This window comes from Notothenia rossii (genome assembly GCF_949606895.1).
Source record: "Notothenia rossii genome assembly, chromosome: 11".
Classification (NCBI taxonomy): Eukaryota; Metazoa; Chordata; class Actinopteri; order Perciformes; family Nototheniidae; genus Notothenia; species Notothenia rossii.
The window spans coordinates 6,525,879-6,553,378 of record NC_136910.1 but is presented as its reverse complement, the minus strand read 5'-3'; the positions used below and the strand labels follow the sequence as shown (position 1 = coordinate 6,553,378).

General features: G+C 41.4%; 1 protein-coding gene across 1 annotated transcript in view; it reads left to right on the top strand.

Moving 5' to 3' along the window:
* Positions 1-25,862, top strand: part of fam20cb (FAM20C golgi associated secretory pathway kinase b) — a 61,213-nt gene extending 35,351 nt beyond the window's left edge. The window contains exons 4-11 of the mRNA XM_079657039.1: positions 13,331-13,423; positions 18,081-18,196; positions 18,869-19,049; positions 20,707-20,816; positions 21,321-21,402; positions 21,798-21,857; positions 23,563-23,713; positions 24,384-25,862. Coding sequence (XP_079513165.1) covers positions 13,331-13,423; positions 18,081-18,196; positions 18,869-19,049; positions 20,707-20,816; positions 21,321-21,402; positions 21,798-21,857; positions 23,563-23,713; positions 24,384-24,482 — 892 coding nt within the window. The 3' untranslated portion in view covers positions 24,483-25,862. The remainder of the gene's footprint in view (positions 1-13,330; positions 13,424-18,080; positions 18,197-18,868; positions 19,050-20,706; positions 20,817-21,320; positions 21,403-21,797; positions 21,858-23,562; positions 23,714-24,383) is intronic.
* The last annotated feature ends 1,638 nt before the right edge of the window (positions 25,863-27,500 follow it).

Below are 27,500 nucleotides of genomic sequence, written 5' to 3'. Positions count from 1 at the left end.
GTTTTTATAGAAATGGATCAGGACAAAAAGAGAGAGAATCTTTGTTCCTGAAACTTTCAGAGTCTCTTTCCACAGAGGGGACACATGTTGATGTAGAAGAGACATGAAGAAGAGGGGACACATGTTGATGTAGAAGAGACATGAAGAAGAGGGGACACATGTTGATGTAGAGGAGACATGAAAAAGAGGGGACACATGTTGCTGTAGAAGAGACATGATGAAGAGGGGACACATGTTGATGTAGAAAAGACATGAAGAAGTGGATTTTGCTTAATAGGTGACCTTTAAATTCACATTGGAGGTATTTTACTTTAACTTGAATCCCCCTTTTTACTTCCTTGTCTCCATGCTTTAATGTTCAAAAAGCTCTTTATTGTTCTCATACTGCCTGTGCTGCAGCACCTCTTTTCACCCTCTGTCTGAAACCAGAGCCCAGTATGCTCTGATTGGTTAACTGGCCGGCTCTGTTGTGATTGGTCAACCACTTAGAAATATCCCGCCTCTTATCAGAAACAATGTGTTGAAGCGCTAGCCAATAGAAAGACGAGTGTTACATAGTGATGTCACTTTGTTACGGAAGAAGTGTCTACTTCAAACAGTAGCCTTCTGTTTTTACACGAATGCAGAATAAATAATTATTTAATACTATAGTATATATTATCATTTTACATCAAGTGCATTTTATACTTTGATTCTATTGATTTTACAGTGTGGATTTAGTACTTTTACTGAAGTAACGTATCTGAATATATCCTCCTCCACCGCACACATCTAACCTTTCCGTCCCTTATCTCATTTTAAAAGCCTCTCAATATCAATTTAGTTTCCCGTCTTCTTCCGGCGTGTCCCTCCTCCTCCTCCTCCTCCTCCTCGTCCTCCTCCTCCTCACCGTATCTTTCCACGCTCTAAACCTCTAACAGCTGTGTTTTGCTTGGTGATTTTCATTTAAGACTATTCTTCACGACAGCACAAGCCTCTTTGAAGTGCCTCCAGATTGAAAGAGAATCTGTTTTGTTGTGAGAGCGATGGCTATATATTCAGGATGCCTTCATTTACATGCGCTGCCCCCCAGGACTCCTAGGCTGAACTTAAAATCATAAAAAAACAGGATGTAGTTTCTTTTAAAATCATCTCCATTGCATAATTCATTACTTATTGACTATATCTTTATTCACGCACATTGTGATGCATGTGAATGATCGTGCTGGTTATCAATGGGGGCTGCACTCAACATGAATACTTCACTGTTTTCCATGGAGCATTTGTAGATAGAAGGCAGACTGTAACAGTGTTAGTTACTGTGTGTGTGTGTGTGTGTGTGTGTGTGTGTGTGTGTGTGTGTGTGTGTGTGTGTGTGTGTGTGTGTGTGTGTGTGTGTGTGTGTGTGTGTGTGTGTGTGTGTGTGTGTGTGTGTGTGTGTGTGTGTGTGTGTGTGTGTGTGTGTGTGTGTGTGTGTGTGTTATTCTAGTTGTCAGTATATCTCTTTATTCTTTCATCACTTGCCAGTTTGTGTCTGTGTGCCCTATATATCTCTATTTGTGTCCCTCTCCTGTGTCTATCCTAATCTGTCCCACCCAAATGTGTGTGTGTACGCACCTACATTTATGTGTGTGTGTGTTTCAATGTGCCAAAGAGAGAGAGAGAGAGAGTGTGTGTGAGAGAGCTTTGCTGGAAGGAAACAGCTGTCTCTCTGTGTGTCAGGCCTGGAATCTGAAGGGGTGAGGAAGTAACGGAGGAGGAGGAGGAAGAGGATGAAGAGCACTGCAGAGCCCCGGGAGCTGTGACAGCCATCACACTTAGAAACTGCAACACACGTTATCCCAAACCACACTCAAACACTTTACACAGACACACACACACACCTGGATAATTGTTGTTGTTTAGAGAGCTCGTGGGTGTTTGTGCTGAGCTGGTTACAGATCTTTATTTCATTATATCTGCAAACACTAGGGTTTAGAGCAGTGGTTCTCAACTGGTCAGGCCTCGGGACCCACTTGTTCCTTTGTCAATAAATCGCAACCCGAAATTTGAACGACTCAAATCTATTCAACAACAAATCGTGCTGTAATATACGCTTTTCAGCATACAATATGAATTAAAGGGAAGTACAGTGCATATATCCCTTATATCCCTTCACAGAAATAAAGTATGCTTTTAAATAAGGTTTAATGAGATGATGGAATCAAAGCTGAACTGTATCACATAAAAAGGCACACACGCTGAAAACCCAACCCCAGCAGGGGGGTCAGGAGGGATTCTCCCCCAGGAGATTTTTAGAAATATATAAACTACGCATTCTGGTACACTCTGAGAAGAAAATAAATAAATCTATTAATACCCGACATATTAATAATGTTTTATGCCATTGTTTGTTTTTCACTTTGTTCTGACAGCTTGCTGCTCCTCAGAGAGAGAAGAGCAAAGAGGAGATAGTCTGTGTGACTTACTTTAAATTGTGGGTAAGGGTAGATAGCCCCCATTGTTCTGTGACCTGTCAATCATCAAACCGGGGGTCATATTTCATTATGTGTTCATTTTTATCTGAAGTTGTACCCATGGATGTATAAAGAAGAGTTCTACCGCAAAGTTATTCTCCGTGGGGACTTCCGGCAACAATCTCGATTCTGATTGGCCAGAAGACTCGAAAAAACATCAGCAAAGATGTTTTATTGAGAAGATGATCACTACGTGACAGCAGTTTTCAGAACCGTTCACGGTCTCCGGTACTTCCAATCCAACGCCTACTGCATGCACAGCGTTAGAAAATCGGGCCTTCAAAATAAAAGTTTGACTTTTTTCCCAAAAAATTGAATTTTTTTCACTCACACATCTGCGACCCACTCGAAACGACCCACCAGTTGAGAATCATTAGGTTAGAGGCACAAGGGAATATTTGTTAGATTTAAATCACTTTGAGTCCTTATATTTGGGGTTTTTCTGTCTTTACAATTCCAACTATTGAAAGAACCATAAGGTCACTTAAACACTTTGTTGTGTTCAGTGTTAATCAAGCAATATATTACTGTAGGGCTTCTAATGAAGAATCGCTGTGCACTAATCAGTTGAGCGTTTTAATGAGCAGAAGAAGTATAAAATTGAACGACAGGTTTTTAATGGGGTGCCGTGATGCCTTCATTATGTCAGCGGCAGATAACAAGACACACTTAATAAATGCTGCACATGTCTATCTTTTATTCCTTTCTTTCCCTTATCTTTCCATGTGTCCTTCATTCCTTCTTACATCTATTTTTCTTTTAAGGAAGATGCTATTTGCACCCGGGTGTATAACTGTTAAAAAAGCTATTTTCTTTTAGATAATTACATTATAATATAATTAATCTATACTCTATATTGTAACACGTTTTCAAATATACAAACCTTTGCATCACTTTTCAGGATTTCCTTTCATCCTCAGTTTCTCTTTCTATCTTTCCTTTCCTTCTTTCCTTTCCTCTTTCTGTCTTCTTCCTTTTGTCCTATGTTCTTTGAGGATTTCCTTCCCTCCTCCCTTGCTCTTTCTTCCTTTCCTTCTTTCCTTTCCTGTTTCTGTCTCCTTCTTTCTTTCCTTTGTTCTTTGATGATTTCCTTCCTTCCTCCCTTTCTCTTTCTTTCTTTCCTTTCCTTCTTTCCTTTCCTCTTTCTGTCTTCTTCCTTTTGTCCTATGTTCTTTGAGGATTTCCTTCCATCCTCAGTTTCTCTTTCGATCTTTCCTTTCCTTCTTTCCTTTCCTCTTTCTGTCTTCTTCCTTTTGCCCTATGTTCTTTGAGGATTTCCTTCCCTCCTCCCTTGCTCTTTCTTTCTTTCTTTCCTTCTTTCCTTTCCTATTTCTGTCTCCTTCCTTCTTTCCTTTGCTCTTTCAGGATTTCCTTTAATTCCTCCCTTTCTCAATATGTCTTTCCTTTCCTGTTCCTGTCTTTAAAACAACTACAGATAACTTACTCAAATAAAACAACCCTTCACAGCTTCTCATTGGTCCACCAAAGCCTGGTCACAGACCTGAGAACACACCGCAGTAAACGGTAACACGTGTCTTCAGATGCGCCGGTACGCCTGTCTCATATTCTAGTAAAGTGTTTTTTTTTTCTCAATTTCTCAAATGTCATTGCTCAAAAGGTCAACCTTCACATGTGCTCTGCTTGAGATAAAACAATGAACCGCCTCCTCTCATCTGCAGCTTCCCTGTGGCGCTTTCTCTATTATTTGTTGACCCATAGAAGGGATTGGCTATCATACCCTCGTGCATTTAAAGCTCACCTGCCTCCTCGCAGCTCAAACACTCCTATTAAGGTTTCTTACAAGCTGCTTCTGTGTGTGTGTGTGTGTGTGTGTGTGTGTGTGTGTGTGTGTGTGTGTGTGTGTGTGTGTGTGTGTGTGTGTGTGTGTGTGTGTGTGTGTGTGTGTGTGTGTGTGTGTGTGTGTGTGTGTGTGTGTGTGTGTGTGTGTGTGTGTGTGTGTGTGTGTGTGTGTGTGTGTGTGTGTGTGTGTGTGTGTGTGTGTGTGCAAGTACAGTACGATCCTATATGTGTGTGAGTTGTGTGTGCTTTGCCAAGCCTGTGGGTTTGACGGATGATGTGTGACAAGTGTGTGGAGTCAGCCCTTTGGTGGGAACCCTCTGGGGCCGCAGGACGCCCTTGTCCTTTTTAGATGTTACTGCACTTGTTTTTTGTACTCGTCTACAGTGCAGGCTGTGGCCCACAACCACAGCTTTAGGCTTATGGTGATCGATTGGCAGTCTGACTTTGAAAACTAGATACAACTCGCTACGCCCTGATGCTCCGTTGACACGCTGATACTCTGTGAGTCACACCTTGGGAAAGATAATGGCTCTTATTGTAGAGTCAAATGAAACATGATGTTTTGTTTACATAATTCGGCTTAGGAGAAACAGAAAAAAAGAAATTGGATGGTGTCCCAAACCGTTGGACCGTGAAAGAGATGAGGAAAAATAAAGAAAATAACCCTGTACTGTATTTTCTTGTGTGCAGGAGTTTACAGAGGCTTTGCTTCATGCATGATGCTGAGCTGTCACAACTTTTCAACGCTCTGCTATGGATAACTTGCAGCCACTGGGATGCAACGCTGAAAAAAAAAGACATGGATTTGGGATGAGAGCAACAAGAAATACTATAAGAACACTTTGTACATATTTAAAGTTTTGATGAAAATATAATAATAATATAACTTGTAAAAGCTAGCAAGTCAGTCTATCCTATATATAGTGTCACAAGTTGGTTGCTGTAAGCGGAGAGAGTTAAAGGAACACCGATTACATTTAGTTTACTCAGCCTGTTGAATATTATCACTTCTTTCTGTATTGCATTGTGGGAAATTGAGGAGAATGACCTAAACTAGTCTTTTGCTTCAATTTGTCCCATTCTTATTTCATTCTTTCCATTGCCAGGCTCCCTGCTTTGTGGAACAGCAGCGCTAATTTTCTAAAGGAACGGGGCTTTGATACCAAGTGTAGAAACATGTGATGGTTTTATAAAGGGATTTGTTCTAACAAACAAAGGTAATCTGTTTCGTTAAGAAGGACATCATGGTTTAGCTTGACAAATGTGGCTTGTTATCTAACAAAAAGATAAAGGTCACTTGTTTTAAGTCACAGATGTCTTCTGGTTTCACAATCACCGTGCTCCACTGCTCCAGGGTGAAAGTCCCGAGTTTGTTTGACTTTGAATTCCTCAAAGCGCACTTGCCAGTTCAGTTTTGTTGTATGGAAACATCATTTTTGGGAGTCCAGTGCGGTTTCCATTCATCACTGACTGCAGGACACCTGATTTATATTTGTTCAGAGTGGATCTGAGTGTATTTATATCCACAGCTTGAGGCTAAGTACCTTTTTCTTTCTGATTTGATTTCAATAACAGGGCAACGGGAAATGCCTCTTCCTCATTCCCCCTCCTTCCTGTCTCTCTATCTCCTGCTGGTGTTGCAGAGGTCAGCTATGCACAGTTTTCACAGGTACATTTTCCAGATGCATCGCTCTCATTCACCTTTATATTTTCACACTGCTGTGTGTTTCGCTGCGAGACCTCCACTGGCTGCTGGGGCCCCTCGGAGCGGGGAGCAGAGCCAAGAAAGTGTCTGACCACCCGGTGTAAACTATGTGTTTACAGAGAGGCCAGGGTCACACTGGGCACGCTCAGATCGGGACGTCTCACCTGCCGCCGATGATAAAAGATCAGACGGCCGGATAGAGGCGCCTCCAAACTCTCGTAAAATGCACTCTTTCTTCTGCCCTTACATAACAGCATTTGGCAGTACTACTATAAGGAAGGAGAAGAAACGTGTGCTTCTCCTGGTGATAGATGCAGGCCCGGTTCCAGAACAAAATGACTCAGGGTACATCTGAGATTAGAGAGGGTGCAGTGGTAAAGTGCTATTTTTAAAGTGTTGAGTGGACCGAACACCCTGTAGGGGGGTCCTCACCTCCTCTAGGGGGGTACGGGAAGATATTTGTTTAAATATTGAAGTTAAAAGCATCAATCTGGTGCACTTTGAGAGCAACATTAAGAGATCTATGGATCTATGTGCTCTTTGCTTGATTCATGCCTTCCCAGTCCCTTATCACGTAGCCTATGGCGCCAGTTGTTGTGGTGAAGCCTTCTGACGTACTTGAACCGAAATGTCTACATGCTTAGCAGAAGATGGCATCTTTTTCACATGAATATTCCAGCCAACCTCTGTTTTGAAACCATGAGCTGCAAAATGAGTGCCTTACCCCACTGTACAGGCGAGTTGTGTACTTTTTTAAATATACCTGGGCAGTTTATTTAACCACAATAACAATTTATTTTTATTTCATCTAAATTCTTCTTCTTATTATTATTATTACTACTATTATTATTATTATTATTATTATTATATATCTTTCTTTCTTTTTACTTTTCATTTTTCAAATGAGGGTGCATAACGACTCAACGATGCGCCTGGATAGATATCTACTTATCATTCAGCATAAAGCCGCGGTGGATTTGTAAATATTTTAAAAGGTTAAGCTCAGCCATGCAGCCCAGAGTGAAAGGGACGAGTAGATTTTGAGTTACCAACATCTCCTCTGAGCTTATGTGCGTGCATACTGTGTAATCAAATATTTATAGACTTAATAATGTGGTCATGCATTTATGTATGTTTCCTCTGCCTTTACGGGGGCGGCTCAGCTTCCTCGAAACAACATGCCCCTAATGGTTCGCTTGATCAGAACACACTCAGATTCAGCTGAACACAGGTGCTGCTGTTTAAGGATTCAGACGTCAGGTTACGTAACAGATGCAGGGGTGGGAGGGTTACAGTACTTTAAAAATGTAATCGGTTATAATTCAGTTACCTGTAACAAAAAGTAATCACTAACCTAATCCGAGAATCAAAATATAAAAGTTACCTGATTGCTTTCCGTAATTGTTAGATAACCTCAATATCAAATGCAAGTGTATGCAGTGTATTATGTAAAACAACAGAAAAATGTGACTTTAGAAAATAATCAACCAAGATTCAAAATGTGTCCTCAGCTATGAGATTTTATTTATAGGAGCCTGCCTATCATGATGAAGCATATTCAGGTAGTAGCCTATATGCTTAACGGTGGGGTAGCTAATTTGGGAGAAAACAGCTCGAGTGCGCTAGAATTTGAAAATACACAGCCGAGAAAAATCTGCCACTTCCTCACAGAGCCCCTCCTCCAACACACACGAACGTGCACATGACCAATGAGGGCACGAGGTAAGTTTGTGCACAGATGGAAGGCTGACAGGCAGGTAGGCCATCCAGTTATTTTAGCCGGGCCGGCTCAGATGATTGGTCGTGCTTTTTACAGTACTACGGCTTCCACAGATGACATTTTTTTAATGGAGTTTTTGTCAAATCACTTAAAGTGGACCTATCATGCTATATTTGAATAATATAGTTTAGGACCATACTTATATAAGGCATATTGAAATACTTTTTATTTTTCAAAATACCAAACAGATCATGCATTTTAGCCATTCCTCATTTCACTCAATTTAACACTGTCTTTTCATGGGCTGATTCTGTGAGAACAGCACCATCTACAGGCCTGGGATATGTACTACAGCGTCTCCAGCGCTTTCCAAAGGCAATGTCCGTGGCTGTCTCCTCCTGATTGGTGGTGTTGGGCCGATAGCCGTAGCGCCACTTCTGTGACGTCATAGAAGTGTTCAAATCTGGATCAGTCTGGATCAGATCCGTTGCAGCCCCTTTTTAAGAGATTTGGGTATGGATAGGTCACCTTTAAGATATTCATTGCTATCGAGATGTTAGGAGCATTCCATGGAATATAACAAAAAGTGTATCTCGAGCCGGTTTCTCAAACTTACCTACCCCACCTTTTAATGAGACACATGAGCACATACTACAGTTCAAAAGAGCAGAAATCTAATTTGAGCTGACAGAAATTGCTTCGTTTTACTTTAATACACACAGTTAAGCTCACACGCACTATTTTTTGAACGTATAGGTTCACCTACTGAATTAACAACAGAACATATAAACCAAAGAAAGTGAAAACCATAAAGCAGATTCAGGCAGTAGGCGTACTCACACTGAAAGTATTAGAACAGTACAGCTTACAGAGAAGAGATAACATCTGCCTTTTTCCTTTAATCAAAACATAATACTGGAAGAACACCATACTCACAAGTCATTACATCATTTAGCAGCAGTTTTCAGTTTACGCAGTTAAAGACTTATGACATGCTGCTCTTCATACACACACTATTGTTGAATTTTTTTATTGTTGTTTTTAAATAACAAAATATGGCGAGTAACCCCTAATTTAAGTCTTTGTTATGTAACTGTAAGGGAATACAGTTACCTTTTTTCTGTATCCTGATTACATTATCCCATTAAAAGTTACTCCCCAAGCCTGCATATTTGTTACTTAAATAACTCTTACGTGACATATTGTGTCCTCCTCCCTGTCCCCCATTATCATCTCCATTTAACTCCAGTGCCATTGTCACACTTAAGCTCTTCTCCTTTTCTTCTTCCTCTCTTTTGGGTTACCCGGTCAGTGCCACGCTCTAAATAACTTTATTGACATTTGAATTGGATGTGGATCACGGTAATTATCCAGCCTTCCTGCTTCCTGGCTGGCATTCAGTGTGAGAGGGTAGCGTCGAAGCAGCCGGGGCCACAGGCACGGAGATTTGTATCAAATGTAAACATATGCTTGTATTCACATGCTCTCTCATATTGGCATTCACTGAGTCGCAGAAAAGCAATGACGCATAGCATGTGTACGCCTCATCGACTTGTGTTTTGGTGCGTATTGGTGCTTTGGTATGAATAAAAGCAGCGTATTGTGCCAATTCCCCCCTATAGAGACAGCAATGTAGTAGGACTATGTGAAATATGCTCGCGGACTTCTTTAAGGCTGAATGACCATGAATCATCTCTCGAGAATGTTTGCTCATGCTTATCCTCGAAGATATCTCCATGACGACGCTCCGGCACGGTCAGCACAGCCATGAAATACTGGAAACACTTTGTCCATGGTTTGTATCTTGTGAATGGGAATGGATTGACTTTACAATACATACTGTCAGGCAGAGCTGGAAATCAACTCTCCTGATCCTAGACCAAGGGATTGTTCACCTAAGATGTTATTTGCCTCAGTTTTTGTGGATTTGATGTCATATTGCAGCACATCTGTGGTTTTTTAACAGATCGTTTTCTCTTGATTTACATACAATGCGGGGGTCAAGCACTAAATACTTTTCAGGAAATACACTTTCTCTACAAGAATAAGAGAAGAAGTTTGATACCATCTGTCGCATCTGTCTGTTAAATATGAAGCTGTTGCTAGCAGTTAGCTTAGCTAGAGTGGAAACAGGGGGAAACATCTAGCCCTGCTCTGCCCAAAGGAGACGCAATCTGTCATCCAGCCCGTCTTAAGCTTGAGTCTCCACTGGAGGCAGCAAACTCAAGGAAGCCCCGGCGCTCGGATAAGAAATGATACACACATATCTGTATAGTAGATGGATGATCTTGGGCAAAAAGACACTGTTAAAAGTCATTTATACAAGTCATATTTACAGTTACAGTGTGTTCATGGATTAAAGTCATAATATATAACATATTAATGCATATCTGCCAACCCTACCGATTTGGGCGATAGTCTTCCGCTTTTGACATGTTTCTACCGTCTACCGACTTAGCTGACTTTCCCTACCGATTTTCAATCTTCCCAAACAACAAATAAAAATGACACTCCATAGACACTGGACTCGACTTTTGGCGGACACCGTTTGCAGCGTGTCTGTGATCGCATCATACAAACAGTCCTCTGTGTTTCTGAAAGAGAAACAACGTGCAGAGGAAAGGCAGCGTTACCCCCGGGGCTGATGGGTAATCACTCCCAAATGAGTTTAAGGCATGGATGTATAATTTAAGGGAACAGAGACGAGGCATTTGAGTCCTGCAGGGTTTCCCCGTTAATATCAGTGTCTCGAAAACACATGTTGGCGACTGAAAGACATCCAGTGTTTGGTCACAAAAAACTTTGGAGATTTGGGGATATTTATCTCCCATTCTTTCACTTTTTCTGACTTTTTCAACACCGAACATGTCGTTAATGTCTCTGTTTAGTGAACTACAGCAATCTGAAAGCCTGTACATTATTTATATCACACTTTATCAGAAGAAAAATGCAGGAAATGACTTTTTTAATGCAGTATTTTCTGATTTATGGCTTAACACAAAGATATTTCGCTCTGTGCAAACCTTTGACTCTAATTTGTCAACAACATGAAACAAGAATATGAACCTGGCTTTATCCAATATTCAAACAAGACTTTTAAATCCTGACACATCCTTCATCTACACTGTCTCAACTGAAAGAGGACCAGAAACACATTAAAAATATAATAAAATGTGGAGACTTTGGGATATTTATCTCCCATTCTTTTACTTTTGGGGCATTTTGCAGACCAGACATGTCGTTGCTGTCACTGTTTACCAAACTTTTCCTGAAAGATGCATAAAATGATGCAATAAATACATGGTTTATACGTGTAATTACTGGGGTTCCATTTCTTCTGATTACCTCATTTGGGCGTGCACATTTGGGCGTGCACATTTGCCGCGCGCAAACCTACCTCTTTTGGATTTGGCAAGGTTGGCATGTATGTTAATGTGTGATTTTTAGATGCGCTGGTAGGTTTTCTTTGTACTTTTGGACAAAGCCAAGATAGCTGTTTGGAGTTTCCAGTTTGTATGCTAAGCTAAGCTAAGCTAACCAGCTTCTGGCTCTATATTTGTAGCGCATAGTGCTGTTAATCTTCTCATTTACTTCTCAGGATGAGTTTATTTCACAAAATGTTGGCCTTAAATATCCATAGACCAGCCATTGTCAAAAAGAATGGGTCAACTCTTCTAAATGAAGGGTAAAGACCTTATTTCTCATTTCCTTAGATATCAGTTTCAATGCTTCCACCTCAGACTCACTTCACTTTTATGAACCTCTTTATATGATAGCCTCCAAAAAGCAACATCACCTTATCTGCCATAGACTGGTAATAACTTACCTTCACTTCGTATGTTGGCCTGAATGATACTGTCCTGAGCTGCACTGGAGTAAATAGACACTTTCAAAGTCAGTATCATTTTTCCTCGGTGTGGAGCGAGGGCTGTGTCCCTGAAGCGAGGCTATCCAGGAGGAGAGAGCGATACAATCAACGGACGGCCTTTTCCCGGCTGTTAGGAAGTGAGGGATGAGCGGGAGAGAGGAAAATGAGTTAAGAAATGTTAAAAAGAAAAATAGGGACGCTCCGACACAAAATGTACCAAACTAAATGATAATTTTCTCTTTGCTTTGGTCAAACTTTCCCACATCTGCCGAGAGATTGAAGGATGGAGAACGATGAGAGGAATACAGATAAAGCTAGGAGGACATTTTTAGTGGATGAATGTGTTTCTGGGCTCCATGTTGCCTTTAGTTAATGACTGGTGCATATGTCAGCCGTGCAGCTGTGCAGTTACAATCAGCCAGGCAGCTGAGGAAGAGAGATGGAAAGGAGAGAGCGAGAGAGAGAGAAAAGGGGAGAGGCGCACACACAGATATATAAAGTATTAAGAAGAAAGCAAAGAAAACAGTTCTGCTGAGGGAAAGGAGGCGAGATAGAGATAGAGGGTTTTGAGCGAAATAAACAGAGAGGCATCCCGAGGGAATAGAGAGAGAAGGAGAAGTTGCCAAGATAGTTTCCATTCTTCTCATCCTCCCTCAACTAGCTGAAGCAGAAATGGCAGAGGCTGCAGTCCAAATCATTACTCTCAGCTGCCTTTCTGGAAAGTATTTACTGTTGTCAATACCAAACAGCAAAGAGACGTGTATGAAAAGGGACGAAATGACTCAAATAGTGGAAAGATAGCATTTTAATGACAGACTTCTCCGCCGTGGATTCGTGAAAGAAATTAGCATATTTCTCTGGGAGCCTTTTCACCTCCACCACCTTTGACTTCGCCTTTCCACCCCGGGCCGTCCTGCCTGTCCTGGCCCATCCTTGGCCGTCCTCCATCAGCTCTGGGATGTAAGCCTTTAAGAGCCTCTTCTCCCTCCAGTAAGAGCTTTAAGGCAGAATGTGAGTGGAAAGCAGTTTTTTGGGGACGAAGGATCAGAGCTGGATAGAAATAGGTACAGATCCAGAACAGGAGGAAGCGCGTGACCTTCGATTGTCCTGGCTTCTTGTTGCCCCACAAAACATCCACAGTATCTCCGACGAGGACCTTTTTTGTGAGGCAAGGACACGGGTTTATTGTGCGTTGGTTATTGCTTACGACAATGTTTGCAGTGTTGGGTACGCAGGTGTAAAGCAGAATCACCTCTGGAGTTGTGTTGAAAACATGGATTGATTTAAATCCAATGCACCAATATAAACGTGTACCCACTAAATACTATTGATTCCTGTTAGTCATTCCTTGTCTGGCATATTGGCTACTCTCATCGGTTTGTGAACTACAGATCCAAAGAGCTCTGTTAGACCGGGTAACAATGAAACGAATATCAATAATCGATTCATCACGTCGGTCATTAGCATCGAGCTTCTCAAAGGTCAACATTTTCTGTCTTTTGGACTGAAAAAAACACGTTTCCCATACATCCGTTCGGGACCCCTGGGATCTTACTATGGCTATTTTTGTGACATATATGTACTTTACACAACCAGGAAACTGATTGTACGTGCAGCTTTGGTTTAATATGTTGCATGGTCACGTTATCACTGAGTCTTTTGCATACTGCTGACTGTCAAACCCTCTGCTTTGTGTGACAGTCGTACCTGACCTCCATTCTTCTTTTTGTGTGTTTCTGCAGGCAGACCCGGGAGCAGGAGACCCCCCCAGACTTCTTCTATTTCTCTGACTTTGAGAGACACAACGCAGAGGTCGCTGCCTTCCATCTGGACAAGTAAGTCGCCATCAGCCATTCTCAGTTTCATTTCAAACCTTTATTTAACCAGGTGAATCCCATTGAGATCATCGGTCTCTTTTTCAAGGGAGACCTGCTGCAAGTAGGTTCCACATGAAGACATAAAAACATAAAACAACATAAGAACAAAAAGGACATCATACAACATAGATACAGGGATTTACAATTGACATACCTAACGACATTTAAGGTACCAACAGTATCAGATTGCATAGCATCTATCCAAGCTTTAAAAACATGCAGTGGAACCAAATTGCTCAGACTGTTCCAAGTTAGAGTTGCTGCGTACCTAAAAGCTTTCTTACCTAAGACAGTCCTAGCACTTGGCACATTTAACAAAACCATATCATGAGATCTCAGGCAATAGCTACTTTTAATTCACTGCGTGATCAGAGAGCAGATGTAAGATGGTAGTTCACCTAGCATGGCTTTGTAGATGAACATGTACCAGTGACTGATTCTCCGTACAGTGAGTGAAGGCAAACCTGCCCTGGCATACAGGGTGCAGTGATGAGTTAATACTTTACAGTTTGTAACGAATCTCAGTGCACTGTTATAGGCGGCATCTAACTTGATCAGGTGGGCAGGTGCATTCATATAGATCAGATCCCCATAGTCCAGCACAGGTAAAAAGGTCACAGAGCCTTTTCCTGGCCTCAAGTGAGAAACAGGACTTGTTTCTGAAAAAGAAACCTAGCTTCACCCTCAGCTTTCTAAGCAGATTATTGACCTGCAATTTAAGAGAGAAGTAATCATCAAGCCAGATACCAAGGTATTTATAACAGGTAACCAGTTCAATTACTTGTCCTTGCGTAGTAACAATATCCAAAGTGGTCTCCTGTGTCTTTTTGGCTTTTGAAAATAGCATTACCTTAGTTTTATAAAACATTTAAAATAATCTTAGTCTGAATAATATTAAAAACTGCCTGCAATTTAACAACAGCCTCCTTAATGGAGGGACCTGCACAATACCTCACGGTATCGTATCGGTATCGGTAAAATGTAAAATCGGTTCATCCACATTTTTTCTAAACTGTTGATATAGATGGAGAATAATAATGGACCTAAAACAGAACCTTGGGGAACACCATTTGTAATGTTTAACCACTCAGAAGAGTTAACATGTAGTTCATGTTATCTGGGACATGTTCATCTGTCTTCTTTCTCATTCTTCTCTGAAAAACAGACTTTTCAGCTTCTTGCTACAGGGACGTTTTTAACCATAGGCAAGAAGAGGGGAGTTCCAACTTTTTGTAAATAATTTCAATAACACCTTTTAAAATTGCACGCTAGCTAAACTATCGGTTTTAAAAATGGTTGTTTTGGCAACGTTGTGAAGTGAACTAACTTGAATACTGGACAGCCTGGTCTCCTAATAATGATGTTTCCACACAATAAAACTGCATTGTCAATTACATGGATTAAGCTAATTCCTCGTTGATTTCTTTTGTTTTTGTTATATCACAGATATGTTGATACCCAAACCAAAGTAAACTTAACCAAGCATGTTTTTCGTGTTTAATACTGTTACTTTAATCCAAAGAAAATAGGTTTCCTTGGTAACAATAGTTGAGAATACGGTTTAGTTTGACAGGAACGTCGTTTTTAAGATACAGGACTGTGCCTTTAAAAACGTTAGAACTTAAGCATGGGATTGTTGGACTCATGGTGGACTGTATTTTAAAAAAGGATCAAATTCGATAGAAGAACCAGAGATATCCTTTTATATACTCCACATATTCTTCCTTCCTGGTCAAATCCCGGTGGCTTCCTCCCCCTCAGGGGCAGCAGTGGATGTCCGGTGCAGAAACCTTCTCCCTCAAGCCCAAATGCTTCTCTCCATCCCAGAGGACCAGCGTCCTGCAGGTTTGTGTTCCTCCCTGATTGCTAATTTGCTTCTCCTCGAGTCAGCTCATTAACCACCCGGGAGGAACAAAACCCTGCAGAACACCAAGCTTTCTTTTTAACAGTGAAGCTTAAAGAAAGGTGTTCGCTGTTTCTCTTCTTGGCATGAACGCCCTCCATGAACTCATATTTCCTCGGCTTCTTTTTAATGTAACTCTCCCTCAGAAAGTCTCTTTGGTGTGAGCCGGGGCCCGTGCATGAGGCCATGAGTCAGAGAGAATGAATTCCGCCCTCCCGCAGCTAGCATCTGACTGAACAATGAGTGCAGCCTCCTTGCTTAGCTAACCTCCACGCTCTTTGACTTCTCAGTCTGTACAAGGCGAAAGCTTTACGGCCCGCCAGACTTTAATGAAAAGAGAAAACCTCACGAGGCCCTTCGATCGACCCGAGAAAGAGATGAGTTTTAGCACCGGGGTTGCTATTAAAGTGGACCTGACGTCACTGTGGCTGTGTGTAATTATGAGCGGGGGGGGGGGGGGGGGGGCTTGTGTTGCATGCGTGTGAAAAGCTGCTGATAACAGATGATTGTGAGGTCACACACATGTCCAGTCACATCCTCAGCGGGTAGCCATGTTGAATCTGCTTTCCCTTCAGGCTCAATGACACAGTTCAGCAGCAGTTGTATTAGCAGCAGCTTTCTTCACCAGTCTGCTACACATCTGGTTGCACACACACACACTCTGCATATGTGTGGGTTAAGGGGAAGAGAAGCAAACCAAAGGCATGAAAAGGCCCTGTGCCCATTCTAAATATAAGCCAGGCAGCGTTTGCCAAAAGGAGTGCTTTATTTTTTCTCCTTATTTTGTCTGTTCTAAATTAGAGCCGTGGCTTCAGAGCTGCTGCTGCTGCAGAGTTTCAGACTGCACTGCCTCCCAGGGGTCTACACACACACACACACACACACACACACACACACACACACACACACACACACACACACACACACACACACACACACACACACACACACACACACACACACACACACACAGCCACTGTCTCTTCTTATACGGGCTACACTGCTTTAAGCATCATTAATTATGTGATTGGATTTAAATGGGAAGTGCTCTTGCTGCATTAGGCGATGGGAAAGGAGAGTGAGCAGGTACAAAGACACACAGGACTGACGTGACCTGAAATGATCTAACCACATATAGCTTCCAATTCATCACATGCATTTGTCATACTGTATAATACAATGTAGATGTCAAATATAGGGGATTCATATGAAAATATATACAGAAATATTAGGATAAACAGTCATTATCTAAGCACTTAGCATATCAAAATTCGGTTTTAAAAAAGACTTAAAAACAACAGCAAACAAGATAAATCCCCACAAATCTTTCTTGCTATTCCATCTTTTTCCCTACGGGGTAAAAAAAAGGTTTTTCTTATCTCATCTCACTAAAGTACAATATTTTAGTTATGATTAAAATCAAAGCAAAGGGGACTTACTGTTTCTCCATTTTGCTACAGTGCACATGTACTACTATTTCCCCATTACAGTGAATATATGAAACATGCCAGATATAGAGTAATATAAACAACACATATAAAACATTGAAATGTCAAAAGTAAAGAAGCCATGATGAAAGGTCTTTTACATCCAACCAACATCTATGGGACACAGGACGCGAGGAGAACGTACATGTCTGCTTTTAAAAACAAGTTTCAAATGTCCTCTGTGGGAATGTGGTTTATTAACGGGACATGGATGGAGGAAAAGAGTGATGAAGCTGCTCCTTCAGCATGGCAGCCGGCCCGGGCCCAGCAGGCCTCGCTGTGTGCAGGAACGAGACACTATGTGTGTGTCTGTCTCTCTCCACACGCCACACTCCTTGATGGGATCATTTATACGAGCAGCTCTTGGTTAACATCTCTCTCTCTCCTCCATCTTTAATCTCTCTTTCTGGCCCTCAGGTGTTGTCAGGGGTATCAATGTTTAAAGAGGCCGTGCTGATGCTGTGGCTGGGTGGTATTGACGACTCATGAATAAAACAGAACACAGGAAGACGGTCATGCCGTCTTTCAATAAAACACACACCCGGAGATATATTTCACCAGAAAGCTGGGAGGAAGTTAAAATGTGTTTGATGTAGACTGATAGCCACATAAAAACCACACAGAGGTTTACCTCCGGGGGTGTGAGTATCAGAACAGATCTTATGTCACAGTGCCCCCTTTTGGCAGTTGAAGAAAACTACCATCTGGTTTTCAACCTTGTGTTATGCATCTGCCCCAGTGGCCTAATGGATAAGGCACTGCCCTCCTAAGGCAGGGATTGTGGGTTCGAGTCCCATCTGGGGTGATCTGTTTTCTACTTTGAAAACATTTTCATTGGTAGATCTTTGGGTGATTAGTCAAAGTTAAAACCCTCAATTCTTTTCCAAATATGTAAAATAAAGCAAAAATATCAGATTTGTTGTTAAACTGGCACCACTAGAAGTTTGGAAAACTAGCTGTTAGCTATTTTTGTTACCAATAGGATTACAGACAACTATCATTGGATTCATTTGTTGTTATAGAAAGTTTTAAAAGCTCAGGGTTCTTACAGTTATGAGGAGTGCCTTCCAAGTAAATGTATGGGCATCTTTATAGAGACAAAGATATTGACTCGGTGAAGGATTGCGATTTTCGGACGCCTACAATTGTTTTGTTGTTTGTTAATAAGCTGTGTGTGAGACCTATTCTGAAGCTGAGTTAACCCCTCAGTTCTTCTGTCCTGCAGGATCCTGGACTTTCGACGTGTCCCTCCGGTGGCCGGCAGGCTGCTCAACATGACGAAGGAGATCCGAGATGTGACACGAGACAAAAAGCTCTGGAGGACCTTCTTCATTTCACCAGGTACGAGCTGAAGAAGTGCATTTATCGGTTTTTAGCGACACGACTACAAGAAAAACACTTTAACCAAGATATCCTTGAGATTGATTTTTACTTCAAACTAATAATAATTGAAAAACACTGCAAATCAGTCTCTTTGAAACTGCGGGACTCACGCTGCCTTAGAAGCATGAGTCCAGATTATGTGTTGGTCTCAGGAGATAATTCATAATTAAATGACATCTGTGCAGCCTTCAACTATTTTCTTTCTCATCCTACAAGCTAAGCAAGAAGGGACCAGTGTCCTGCGTCATAATGCCGTGCAAAGCTACTTCTGTGCCCTGAATGACTGTAATATTAATTTGCATGGGATTAGTATTATCTGGGGACTTTAGCTTGCGCCTAAGCAGGAGAGTTAATTAACGATGCAACTTTTTACATATTATACACATGGAAAACTTTCACAGGATTCAAATTACTGACAATCTCAGCAATTAATACTGAATGTCTCCAGGTAATTTAAATCTTGTGAAGGGGCTTTTAAATGATGTGGTGTGCATTTCAAAAGGAAAGAGGGTGTACTAGTCAAGTATTTACCACAGAGTTGTATAATGAAATAAACCTTGCAGTCACTTTTTAACCAGTTTTTAGCAGAAATCAGCCTGCAACTACGTGTGTTCTCTCTCCAAATCTCAGCCAACAACGTGTGTTTCTACGGAGAGTGTTCGTACTACTGCTCCACTGAGCACGCTCTGTGTGGGAAACCCGACCAGATCGAGGGATCCCTCGCCGCCTTCCTGCCTGACCTGGCGCTCGCCAAACGCAAGACCTGGAGGAACCCGTGGAGACGCTCCTACCACAAACGCAAGAAGGCAGAGTAAGAGAATCATCCTGAACACACAGAGGGGTTCACTGTGCTGCTATCAGAGGATATTTATTACACTCACTGACAGATACTGAGGGCGTTAACTGCTGAGCAAGATATCTGAGGTGTGTACGTTAAGAAGAATTCAAATTAAGTCATCAGAACCACACACAGGGATATTTAAAGGTCCCCTACTATACCGTTTTTCATCAATATATTATAGGTCTCAGATAGAAAAAAGTACCTTGGTTGCTGATTGGCTAATGGTTACTCGTTATGACATCATAAAGTGGCCAAAATCTGATCAGCTCATTTTCAGACAGGTTTTTATAGAAATGGATCAGGACAAAAAGAGAGAGAATCTTTGTTCCTGAAACTTTCAGAGTCTCTTTCCACAGAGGGGACACATGTTGATGTAGAAGAGACATGGAGAAGAGGGGACACATGTTGATGTAGAAGAGACATGAAGAAGAGGGGACACATGTTGATGTAGAAGATACATGGAGAAGAGGAGACACATGTTGATGTAGAAGAGACATGAAGAAGAGGGGACACATGTTGATGTAGAAGAGACATGAAGAAGAGGGGACACATGTTGATGTAGAAGAGACATGAAGAAGAGGGGACACATGTTGATGTAGAAGAGACATGAAGGAGAGGGGACACATGTTGATGTAGAAGAGAAATTGAGAAGAGGGGACACATGTTGATGTAGAAGAGACATGAGGAAGAGGGGACACATGTTGATGTAGAAGAGACAGGAAGAAGAGGGGACACATGTTGATGTAGAAGAGACATGAAGAAGAGGGGACACATGTTGATGTAGAAGAGACATGAAGAAGAGGGGACACATGTTGATGTAGAAGAGACAGGAAGAAGAGGGGACACATGTTGATGTAGAAGAGACATGAAGAAGAGGGGACACATGTTGATGTAGAAGAGACATGGAGAAGAGGGGACACATGTTGATGTAGAAGAGACACGAAGAAGAGGGGACACATGCTGATGTAGAAGAGACATGAAGAAGAGGGGACACATGTTGATGTAGAAGAGACATGAGACAGGATTTTGCATGATAGGTGACCTTTACGGAGTATTCAAATCCACTCGTCTCATATGTACATGGAACCACACACAGAGATATTTAGTCACTGCATTCAATTGATCCTACTTCTCTCAGACTGAGCTGCTGCCGCCCCCAGCTCCATTTACTGTATATATTATATATAACATCCAATTAAAACTGACTGACATCCAAAGATAATAAAACCAACTGTACAGATCATCACTTAATTATAATCTAGTGATGATAATGATCTTAGTTCTCCAAATGATGACAAGAATTCATTGGAAAAACACTTTTTTTGGTGATGTGTTAAAGCAGCATACATTCAATACATTACATGAGTAGAAGATGTAACCCCAGTGTTGTCCGGGCAACATGAAGTCTGCAGATCTCTTGTTTCACCCACCTGTTTTAACCGCTCCTTGGCCAATGATAAAAACCCAAAAGCGTATCCATTTTATTCGTAGCACTTTAGAACGTTTGCTTTGTTTAAAGCTAATGTTATTGCAGGATCTTGCTGTTTTGAGTGTGTGTCTTCATGGCTGTTACAATTCGCTTTGGTAAAAAAGGCATCAGCTAAATGTGATATTTGAATGTCCTCAGATGGGAGGTGGACCCGGATTACTGTGAGGAAGTGAAGCAGACCCCTCCGTACGACAGCGGGACGCGACTGCTGGACATCATGGACATGACCGTGTTTGACTTCCTCATGGGTGAGAGTCCCTGTCCCACAATGGTCACTGTTAAGAGGTTGATAATGGGCAAACACTGATGGATTACACTTGTGGTCAAATTGTTTCTCTGTACATTAAAGTACAAATTAAATCAATAAAATCAACAGGACACATAATTTAGTATTGCTTTGATTGTGCTCTCCTCAAAGCAACCAGAATGTCACCTCCCTGTATTTACATTTTTAGACTTGCTCAAACCTTTTCCAACAGTTAGGTTAGGTGTTTTGAGAGTTACAAGGTAAAACTGAAGAAGTAATAGATATCCAAAAGAAGTACTAGACTTGCTTTCTGGTGCAATCATACATTAATGTGATGTTGGCAATGAGGAAAGAACCAATGCCTATTAAAAGAGGGATTGGTAGATAGATGAACAGAAACACATTTTGGTGGAGAAAGGCTATGACACGCCTAAGGTTTACTACACACACATGTGCTCTCCTTGTTTACCTCTTGGCTGAATAGTTTACTGTTATTCCCACGCAGGAAACATGGATCGGCACCATTATGAGACGTTTGAAAAGTTTGGAAATGAGACGTTTATCATCCATCTGGACAACGGCAGAGGGTGAGTCACTGCTTTGTAACTCAAGAGGCTCCAGGAACGATTCAACTGCTTTCATTGTTCCACTCTGCAGCAGTGCATCCACACAAAGGACGAGATAATTACAGCAATAATAATCTGCGGGTTACCGTGGAATGCTCACAATAAAATGACTCACAAACAGATTTTAAAATCATTACATGTCACTTGTTAGACGCTGCTTTTATCCAAAGCGGCTGACATACTCAATACTGAGGGCAATCCCTGCAGGAGCAATTTGGGGTGAAGCTTCTCAGGGACACAACGACATGCTGACTGCAGTGGGGTTTGAACCTGTGCTCCCCTGATCCGAACACCAATGCACTAACCGCCACAGCCTCCCTAAAAATCATCTAAGCCTCTATCTTTTCCTCCGACAGATTCGGAAAGCACTCCCATGACGAGGTCTCCATCCTGGTGCCGCTGACCCAGTGCTGCAGGTGAGCTCTTCTTCACTGGTGTTTTTTTATGTAGCTTCATAAGAAGGGTAAGGAAGCCCTGAAGAGAATATATCTGTATTGTCATCATACAAAGTACAATAAAATGTATTTGGCAACTCCCACTGCAGTCAAATATAGACACAATAAATAAACAAGAGTGGTAAAAGCAGGGGGGTATACTACGAAGCAGGATTTTCGCTTAGCCGGCTAACTTCAGGGAAAACTTGGGGTTTCCGGTCCTACGAAGCTGGTTCTCTTTTTAGCAGGATAGATCTCCATGGTAACTTATGCTGTGCGGCTAACCTGCCCCGGAGCAGGTTAGGTTGCAGGCTAAGAGCTCAACTCAGTGAAAGCACTGCCTGCTGACCAATCAGAGCTCAGTGTGCAGAGTTTAAAGCGATCAAGTCATATTACAGGATAGAGGAAATACAGAAAAGCTGCCGTTGCAGGAAAGACGGCCGGCAAAAATCACCGACTGTGTGAACGTGAACATTAATAGAATATCACCTCCCATCTTCAGAGCAATCTGCTATTAAAACATTAGCGTTAAGAAAGCTTACTTAAATATCTGCCTCAACATAAGTAACCGGATCAAAGTAACATTAAGTACAGTCTTCGGCATATCACATCATAATGTATCATATATTTCCTTATCTGAGTCAGCTGAGCCGTATCTGGCCGTGCAACACTCACAGTGTCACATACTGTATGCAGAAGTATTATTTTAAGCAACACATTAAGTTGACGAAACACTCAACTCAAATGTAATTAAAGTCAGATCGTGTCTTAGACGGGGCAGTGATATCATAAACCTGTTAATGTACGCATTCAAACACTTTTTCTGTTACCAGCTGTATTCACCTTGCAGGTGCAGCTATGTGGCTTTGATCCTGGATACAGTGTTTAAGTCATGGATGTTTAAAGTTTAACTTCTTCATATTTGTCTAATATTATAGTTGACTTTTCATTCAGGAAGTATGACGCTGCGCTGTCAGTACGCTTCTCCATGTTTGTGATTGGTCGAATTCTCCAAATACCACCCCTTTCATGTGAACGCGCACCTAACTAGATAGGGTAAGGCTGGCTTGAGCGATCCACTTGATAACCCGCGTCGTAGTACCGTTTAGCGAGAGCGCGTATGTTTTGGATTAGGCCAACCGGCTAACTCAAACATATCCAGGTTAGGTTGAACCAGCTTCGTAGTATACCCCCCAGAGGTAGTCGCGATGAAAGTGCAATGAGATACAATTCAATGTGCATATTTACACTTACAGTCTAAATATATATTAGTAAAATAGCCATAAGTATGTTTAAATAGTAGTGCTTGCAGTCTTGAGGCGAGAACATTTGATCAAAAAGTTCTAGTGATCCATTTCAAAACCCTTTTTTTTACCAGGATAATTGTTCTAGGTTCCTTTATTTTGGCTATACATATTTAATCAAAGCTTATCCATCAAGTAATACGATATAAATATATATATATGTACCTTTTGTTTAGTGTACATGGAGAAATGAAAACTATTGGAAGAAAACATGAATGGTTTCACCCCCATTCAGAACGTGTAGTGGTGCACTTCAGCCTCTAGTGGCCAACATGAGTATTACAACAACAAACACTTTACACCTGGCACTAACATGTATCCAGGGCATGTAACATGTTATAAAAACAAGTCTCTCCCCCCCCCCCCCGACTCTCTCCCTGCAGGATCAGGAAGTCGACCCACCTGCGTCTGCAGCTGCTGGCTAAAGAGGAGTTCAAGCTGTCGCTGCTGATGTCAGAGTCTCTGGTGAGGGACCGGCTGAGCCCCGTCCTCATCCAGCAGCACCTGCAGGCCATGGACCGGAGGGTGCGCCAGGTCAGAGCCACACACACGCACACACACACACACACACACACACACACACACACACACACACACACACACACGCACGCACGCACGCACACACACACACACACACAGACACACACACACACACACACACACACACACACACACACTCATTTATACTGTGTGTGTTGTTGTTTATTTGTGACTGTTATGACTTTCTTTTTAAGACATGGCGTAGGCATACAATCTATGACTTTTTAAAATGTTCGTGACATGCTTGTGACATACCATGACTATGGACAATTTGTATGGCATACGATGCTTTTACTTTTCCCAGATTTTTATTGAAAATGTATTATGAGAGACATAGATTCATTTGGAAACCTCAATAGATGCTTCAAATGTATGCAAAAAAGGATTTATTACAGCCCTAATGCATTTATATATGTTGTATCTCACAAGGCATTTGCAATAATTTAGTCATTAATTGTATATATTATTATTTGATTGCATCTGTTTGTAGCATTATAACCCAAGCAAAATGTCCTAAGTTAACAATACAATATATATATTGTATGTAAAGCTTCTTTGAGCATTAGGAAAAGCGCTATGAAAAATCCCAAATATTATTATTATTATTATTATTATTATTAACTCAACCTTTCTCTCTTATCCTGTTGTGTTTCTTCGTCACTAGGTGCTGAATGTGCTGTCGGACTGCGTAGAGAAGGAGGGCTACAGTTACGTTGTGGAGGACGACCTCCAGTGGGCCGCCCCGCCCCCCCGGCAGAGGTAGCTGTCCCGGGGCGCTGGCAGCAGGACCGACTCACTGACTCCCTGCAGAAAGTAGATCCGGTCTCTCTCTTAAAAACCCAGAAACTCAGATGCTCTCCATCTGCACTGGGATTTATTTTACCGCTGCCTGGAAGTGAAGCCTGCTGGATGGGATTTACAAACTTGACTTGAGCTGCACGGGTGACATGTGGATGAACCTGGGTGGGGGTCACAAACTGAACTGAGCCCCTACATCACATGGACTCCTTAAAAAAAACACCCCACCTGACTCTAGTGTCATAGCGTCACCCTGCAGCACTACGAAACCACGAAAGTCTTGAAAGAGACGCCTTCTCTCTGTCTTCAGGACCCTGCTTTTGAATTCAGTGAATTCTGAGGGACTTGTAAAGTTACCCCCCCCCCCCCCCCCCTCTCTCTCTCTCTCTCTTCACAAGCTGAATTATGTGTTTATACGTATCGTTGGTATTGAAGTGTTTCGTTCACGGTGGACGAGGAGATTCCCGTTGTCTTAATTATCCAAATGTATTGATTTGCTGAAAAAACGTTTTATTGCATAGTATCTTTTATTATTTGCATTCTAGCTTCTATCATTGGTATTCAAGATGGAAATAGTGGAGTGCAGGTTTACTCCTGGATGTATCTGCCCATAAATAATAGTATTTATTAAAAAAAAAAGCTTATTTATTATTTGAAATCACTTTCTGTTTAAAAAAAAACACAGTGGTGTAGTTCCTCATTTGTCCACAAGAGGGCGAACTGAGCACGTGCTAAAGCTCCGCGCCTCTCAGTCAAATCTCCGTATTGAAAATATCTTTCAAAAGTATTGGTTAAATTCAAACTACTGTGTTCCTTTATTACAGTGCTACAGATTTAGAGTACCAAAAGCCAAATGTGACACTTAATCGTTTTATATTTTTGTTTTGTTTGTAATATATTTGATGTCCAGATGTTGCTGTTGTGGAGAGATTATTTTTCAGGATGTATATTTCATTCATTACCAACAGCTGACAGATTTGAACTGTCAACGGTGCGGTCGCTGGAGGAAAGTTAATATATAAAGTAGGAAAATCTAGTGCCTGTGCAATGATAGAAATACTTGAATGTCTGGTTTCATGGCGGAGAGGAAGGATAGGGAGGTGTGCATAAATGTGTGTGTGCTGACTATCATCGTCGTGTGTGTGTGTGTGTGTGTGTGTGTGTGCGTGTGTGTGTGTGCGTGTGCGTGTGCGTGTGTGTGGATCTATGGAGAACCTTAAGATGATGTTCTTAAAGGGAAAACGCTTCTTTGTTTTTTATTCAACTTTCTGTGGATTTCTTTGTTTTCATTTTCTTTGCATCATGGTTAAAGTGCAATAAAACAAAAATAAGCAGAATGTTATAACGCGTCTGTTTTTTATCAGAAGTATGCCGGTTTGCTTTGTTTAAATAGTAACGTCTGAGTGGAAATGGAGAAACCTTCTTCCTTATGAAATGCTCACAAAGATACCAAAAGTGCTGATATATCAAAGACTTAATTAACAAAAGTCGCTCTGTTTAGAAAAATGAAGCACAACTACACCATGCTCTTATTCCTTGACCTCCTATAACACTGATGTTTTAATTTTTCAGAATCAAACATGACGACAGACATTCGTAGCTTCATTTTTGGAAACCTCAATAGCTGATCAGAAAGTAAAAAAAAAACGGAAATGTAATGCATTTATGTAAGTTATCTCCCCAGGCATGAGCAATAGTTAAGTATCTTTGTCTTCACCTTATCTTAGCGCAGTGGGTGTCATTAAGTGAGCGAGGCGCTGAGGATGGCTGCACAGAAAATGGCCCTCAGCCGCTCTGTGTGTGTTTACTGTTCTCCCCCCCCACCGCTGTGTTTTCATAACCTTTCCTCACAGAACAGCCCCCGGAAACACCACTCGCTAAGTTTATATGCATACACACACACACACACACACACACACACACACACATACACACACACACACACACACACACACACACACACACACACACACACACACACACACACACACACACACACACACACACACACACACACACACACACACACACACACACACACACTGGTAGACAGCGCTATGAATGGAGGAAGTCTGAGACAACATCAGAGTGACCAGAGGAGGAAACCTCGTCATGGGAGCGAGGAGCTAATCTGATCTGAGGTCAGACAACTGATACTGAGACCTCCTCTCCTCCTCTTCATCTCCTCCTCCCTCGCTTCTCCTCCTCTTCTTCTCTCATCCTCTTCCTCTCTGTTCCTTCATTTACAGTTTGTTATGAATCAATCTAGTCTGGAGTGAGGAGGCCCAACACCTGACAGTTTCTCTTTAATGAATGAATATTGTTTCATTGTTAAGTTAGTTAAGCAAAAATGTGTATATTATGTAATCAAATATGTTAAAAAGTCAGGTACCACTTTACAATAAGACTACCGTTAGAAAAGGATTTACGAATAGTTTGTAATTAATGTATTAATTAGGTTGTGAACACTTTATAAATCATTAATAAGCTTTTATAAGACATGAGATGAACAGGGCAACTGTGACCGGTTGCTTGCCAAATAGTGAGCCCACATGTATCTGTACTGCTAAGCCTTATATTGGCTACTTAGCTTACTTCATCTTCTTCATCAGCCAGCATCCTTGGTATCTGTTGCTCACTGAGTTGATTCTCGCTAAGTAGCCAATATAAGGCTTAGTCATCTTGCCAAATAGTGAGCCTGCATGTGTTGATGTATGGAAACTATGTTAGAACTGGTTTATAAATGGTTCTTAATGATTAATAAAGTCTTTACAACCTAATTAATAACCTAATTACAAACCCTTTATGAATCCTTTATAAGGCTAGTCTTATTGTAAAGTAGTACCGAAAGTCACAGCGTCTCATATATATTTTGTTACCCTTTTTTAATGTTCTACTATTAAATTAAATATGGCACCTGTTCATCAAAAACAAATTCAGCATTCAAGCATTGGCCAAGAAAGAACCTTTACATTTCACCGAT